Source organism: Excalfactoria chinensis, chromosome 3, assembly GCF_039878825.1.
Source record: "Excalfactoria chinensis isolate bCotChi1 chromosome 3, bCotChi1.hap2, whole genome shotgun sequence".
Taxonomy (NCBI): domain Eukaryota; kingdom Metazoa; phylum Chordata; class Aves; order Galliformes; family Phasianidae; genus Excalfactoria; species Excalfactoria chinensis.
In genome coordinates, this window is record NC_092827.1 from 22,782,499 (window position 1) to 22,787,798 (window position 5,300).

General features: G+C 44.2%; 1 protein-coding gene across 6 annotated transcripts in view; it reads right to left on the reverse strand.

Moving 5' to 3' along the window:
* DST (dystonin) overlaps positions 1-5,138 on the reverse strand; it is a 288,304-nt gene extending 283,166 nt beyond the window's left edge. For 4 of the 6 annotated variants that reach the window (XM_072332861.1, XM_072332859.1, XM_072332857.1 and 1 more), the window contains exons 1-2: positions 4,852-5,138; positions 4,568-4,602 (exon numbers count right to left, since the gene is read on the reverse strand). In XM_072332861.1, coding sequence (XP_072188962.1) covers positions 4,568-4,602; positions 4,852-5,032 — 216 coding nt within the window. In that variant the 5' untranslated portion in view covers positions 5,033-5,138. Of the gene's footprint in view, positions 1-4,540; positions 4,603-4,851 lie in introns of all 6 variants that reach the window. The other 2 variants (XM_072332858.1, XM_072332854.1) reach the window with 1 other exon arrangement.
* Between the last annotated feature and the right edge of the window lie 162 nt (positions 5,139-5,300).

Consider the following 5,300-nt stretch of genomic DNA (forward strand, 5'->3'; position numbering starts at 1 on the left):
ATTTATTTTCCCTTGTTCCTTAACTCTTACAACAACTAATGGAAAAACAGCTTAGATATCCTGGGGAAAAACCATGTCAAATACAAAGGTAAAACATTTCCAGGCTGATGAAGCTCCATAAAGATGAAGAGATAGCCTGTGAATAGGTGCATGAATGTATTTTTCTGGCTGGCCCTTTACGTTTCCCTTGCTCCTTGAATGCACTCCCTCCAATCACATGGAAGAATAAATTCTGCTCGGAGGGTCTGCAGATTTCTCTTTTCATTTGAACAATGTATATCTAGAGCAGTTTATAAATAACTCCACAACGCTTGTGATGAGCGATAGTGCCAGTCTTCAAAGACTATTCATTACTGTTTTATAAGATATCAAGAACTGTATTTTTAAGCAATTGTCTCACAATTAGCCTCGGAAGGGAGGTGGTTATATCTAAACTATGCTTATGAATAAATTCACTACAACTTCTTCTGGGCATCCATTATTGACAAAGTCAACACATGTATTTACTACGACTTTTCTACTGTAGTGTGTCCATTGGATGGTAATGGAGGATTTAGCAAATGTGTTTGCTCTTAAAGATTGTCATTAGATTTGTCTGACCTACATACATACATATATATATATATATATACACATACATATGCATATAGTCTGTTCTGCAAACAAAATGAGAATTCTGCAGAACTCAAATGCCAAAATGTTCATTTGCTACAGCTGTAGTATATATACATTGCCATCCCTCCACACAGTCTTTCCATACAGGGTTTGCCTTCCTCATGTGGCCAGTCCCACCAGTGTGCACCTGTTTTAAGTGAAGTCAGAATTTACAGTGGACTGTAAAACTTTGATGGATTTGCTTCCCAGCAGGATCTTACCTGCAGGTCACAGTGGAATTGTTCACATAAGGCTTGCCCAAAATATTCGAGTCAAAATAAAATAAATGCAAAATGATATAATATTGTTCCTGACTACCCACAGACAATGAGACCTCCCAGGCCTCAGATAGCTGTATGTCTAACTTAAAAGATGACATAAGGAAAAACCGTAAAGCTAAGAGAGAATTCCAGGCAAAACATTTGTAAATCTGACAGATCTTTTTCCCCAATAAGAACCATCATATTAGCAATTAGCACAAGTGTCCCTTCACAACCTCATAAATAAAAAAACAAAACAAAAACCAAGACCACTAAAAAATTCATGAGAACTATGCCTACTCATGAACTCCTGCCCTCAAATCATGAGATTTCAAGAATAGTACCCCTAGGATTCATTCTATAGCCAGCTATCTACAGCAGGCTAGTCCTCCAAAGCCTGTGAGAAGCCTCCAGCCTGCATACATTCAAGATTGCTCTAATAATCAAATAAGCAAATAGCTTACTTGTTTTTTAATTGAAAGGTAAAAATCTCGTGTAATCCCATGATTCCAGAAGCTTAGACAACTTGGAGAAACAATTATGGAAGAAATTGAAATCACAAGTGGCAACACACACATTAAAGAGTGCTTTCAAACTGTAAAGTATGGAAAACATTCAAACCTCTTTGTAAAGTGCTGAACACTTAAACCTGTCAAGCCCTCAAGTACTGAGAGAAAATTAATATACTCAATGAAAAAACAAACTCCTACAGAGAGCAAAGGAAGCATGAAGTAACTGAATTACTGGTATCATGTAAGTCTGTCGATACACAAGGAATAATTAAAACAAAATCAAAAACAAAACACTGGATCACAATCTCTATCTTGGTAACACTATCACTGAGTTTCATTGTTGTTTTGATGTAGTTTTCGGTGCAGCACAGACATGCAATTCTACGACTGACTCTCAAAGAAGGGAGGGAACAGTTAAAATAGCTACTCATCAAAGGCTGATTTGCCACGTAGGCAATGAATATTTCTGCTGGCAATTCACTTGTTTTCTTCTTTTACAGCCATGGCATATCTAGGTCTACCTCAGATTAGAAACATTAACTATTCTGAGTGCGATTCCTTTGTTAGTTCAGGGAATATCTCTAATGCCTGAGTAATCAAGGGCACCCTAAGAGTAGTTGTAATGAACTTAAAGAAGTGTAACAAAGGATATATTAAAAGCAGGTCTGACGAACTTAAGATAGTAGTAAATGAATGTTAGTGGGACGCCACTGTGCTGTCTTGTAAACTCTCTCATCTTCTTGCTGGTTAATTTTTCTGCCATGAAGCACCTCTAACAAAGACAGGCTTTAACCTACTTTATATTCATAACGATTCATGCAAATTTACCTCCTTTTGAGGCAGGGGGTCAAGTGTTTCAAGTTCATTCTGTACTGAGGAATAGCTGCATAGACTTGTGCAGTATAACAATGAGAGATTTTGCAGCTATGTTCAAAATCAAGACCCACAAAAACAGACAAAAGCATTGTGGGTTTATACCCACTAGGGTATAAAACTCATAACAAGGTATCTGGTAAGGGTCATAAATACGTTTTCAAATTCAATATTTACCCTCCCATTGTGTCTTATTTCTTTCTTTTCTTCTTTTATTTATTTATTTATTTATTTATTTTTAGTGTGGGGCTCAGCACTGAAGTGACTGAACAGCTCTGCTGGGGACAAAGACAACAACGTAGGCATGCACCACACGAGCTACGGCTCTGGCAAGGAACTTCAATATACATTTGCTACACATCTTTTTTTTTTTTTCCAAATATAAGGCTTTGCTGGCTGGCAGCCAATCATGCAGGAATTGCCAACCGCTCTGTAGATAGAGCAATTATAATTCTCTGTGCAGTGCCACTAGACCACCTGCACGCTCATGTGGGATGCAAGTCATATTGAACCCAGCTCTCAGGAGATGAATGCTATTTGGTATCAAACTCTTCTTCGTTATCTTTTATCATCATTAAGGAACAGCATTTATAATTCCACCTGACAGACAGCTCAGCATAGAGAAAGCCAGCAGAGCTGATGCTATGTTCATTTTTGGAGGAGAACAAAATGCAACTATACAAAGCTTCCATTTCCATGCCTCATGCTTTCCTCAGCATCCTGTTGGAGCTGGAAGTGCATAATGCTTTCTGCTGATGTAGATACTGAGAATATCAAATTCTGTTTCGAATAACGTTGCCAACATTTCCATGGGAGCACATCTGTAATTTGTTACCAGTCGGTTCAATCAGATTCATTAATAGAAGGTTTTACTTGAAAAATAATAATAAAAGTTAAAATTAAAAAAAAAAAAAAAGTTAATGATGTCACATGACTCATCATTTTCTCTTAAGAATCAAAAGTCCATGACCAGAAATGAGGGGGAAAACAGCTCCACCATTACTTAGATGGATAGCTAGGACCATTAGCCTTACTCTGTCTGAACATAATATAGGAAACTATGAAAGAATCCAATAGTTCTTTATGCCTTATCCTTGCATGGTTCCATAAATGGAAATTCCTACAAAATGTGCCTGCTTTTAACCAGGTGATACACGAATAATTGCATGGTGGTTTACTGAGAATGAATGAGTCACTTTGCAAACTTCCCTTCTAAGAGTCAACACTAAGAGCCACAGTTACTTCAACACAGAGCAACACAACCTCAATTTCTGTCTGGGCTTAATGGCAAAGTAACATCGCATAGCAACCATTTCCTATTGGAGGAATGAAACCTTGACAAATGCCCTGGCTTCTGGAGAGACACCTCTGTTGGCTCGCTTAGTGCAGCACTCAGCATCCAGTCATGAGGACAGAACGGACTTCTCAGGGTTAAAGAGAGGAGGTCTCTCTGCTAACTACACTCCATGTATCATCTCTTTGCAACAATGTGAAATGCCATTTTTGGCACAGGAGTTTAAAACTAATTTCCACTAATTGCAACAACTGGATGGCATGCACACTTTTAAAAATATCGGTCATAATCTGGTCATTTTCTTAGTCATAACCAGGTATGGAAAATGTAAATAATTTATAACAAAAGATCATTGGAGTGCAAAACTCTCTAATGATTTCTGCAATAGCAAGCAATGGCATGAAGATGTGGCTTAAACGAGCAGCAGGGAACCAGGCAGGAGAAACACCAGAGCAGCATAGAGGCCAAGTGATACCCTGATGAACATCATTTCCCATATTCTCCCAGCAGTTCTGCTCCTGCTTCTGGAGCGTTGGGGAAGTGCTGGCGTTGGCATTTCCCGTCTGCCCGAGCCCTGGCACCGCTCAGCAATGCTGGGGCGAGGCAGCACTTCCTTGCCCGCAGCAGGTGAGTGAGGGCAGGCGGCAGCACAGGAGCTCTGCACCGCAGCCGTAGCGGTGCTGCTAGGGCCGGGCACGGAGCAGCTCTGGGTGTACAGAGCTCTGCTCCTCTGGAAGTAGATAGCACTAGCAGCGAACAGAGGGTGCAGAGCTCCTGCTTTGCTTGGAACGTGTTGTTTTAAGCACACAAACACAAAAAGGAATTCAAATACAGAACAGGACAGCGTGGCTCTCGTGCAAAATGAAAAGCTTGCCGTGCGATTTCATGACAGAAGGACGAGGACAACAATAAGGACAAGTACTCAGGTAAAGAGAACAACTTCTGACCTTGAAATTGCGTGCTAAATAAATTACCTCAGAGCGAAAGTGGTGCGTTCTCATGACAGCATCTGTAAGGAAGCAGAGGTCAGGGCTGCGCTCGGGCCGCCGCTCCCCTCCCTTCCCACCGCCCGCCCTCCGGCATTTATCTTTAATGCACCCCGAGAAGTTGGGCGCGAAGTTGCGCGGCGCTCCGGGGGCCGCCGGCCCCTCAACCCCTCCCGCCCTCCCGCCGCGTTACACCGGGATGGGCGGCGACGCGGCTGCCGCAGTCCCGGGCCCTCCGCGCGGCGCCGCCGGGCCGCTGCCAGCATCCTCACCTCGGCTCCGCGAGCGGCCCGAGAAGACGGATTTGATGGGGTGTCTGCCCTTCTGCAGCCTGCGATGCCAGCAGCAGAAGAATAGAATGGTGGCGATGGTACCCAGCAGCAGCAGGAGCAAGAAGAGGGCGCACTGGATGCTGTAGGGTCTCAGCAGGACCAGGAACGCCGCCGCGATCATGGCTCAGCCGTGCGGCTGCCGCCGTACGAGCGCGGCGGTGCGGGGAGCCGGGCAGCCTCTCCCCCCCGGCAGCGGGGCGGGCATCGCTGCCGGTCCTGCGCTGCTGGAGCCGGCGGGAGGCGGGGGCGGAGGAGGGAGGAGGAGGAGGAGGAGCGGGCGGGCTCGGGGCTGTGACTCAGCAGCGGCGGCAGCGGTTGCGGAGGGGTTTCCCTCCGCGCGGCTCTGAGGAGCGGGCGCGGCACGCTGGGCGCCCGCGGGCACCGGCGGG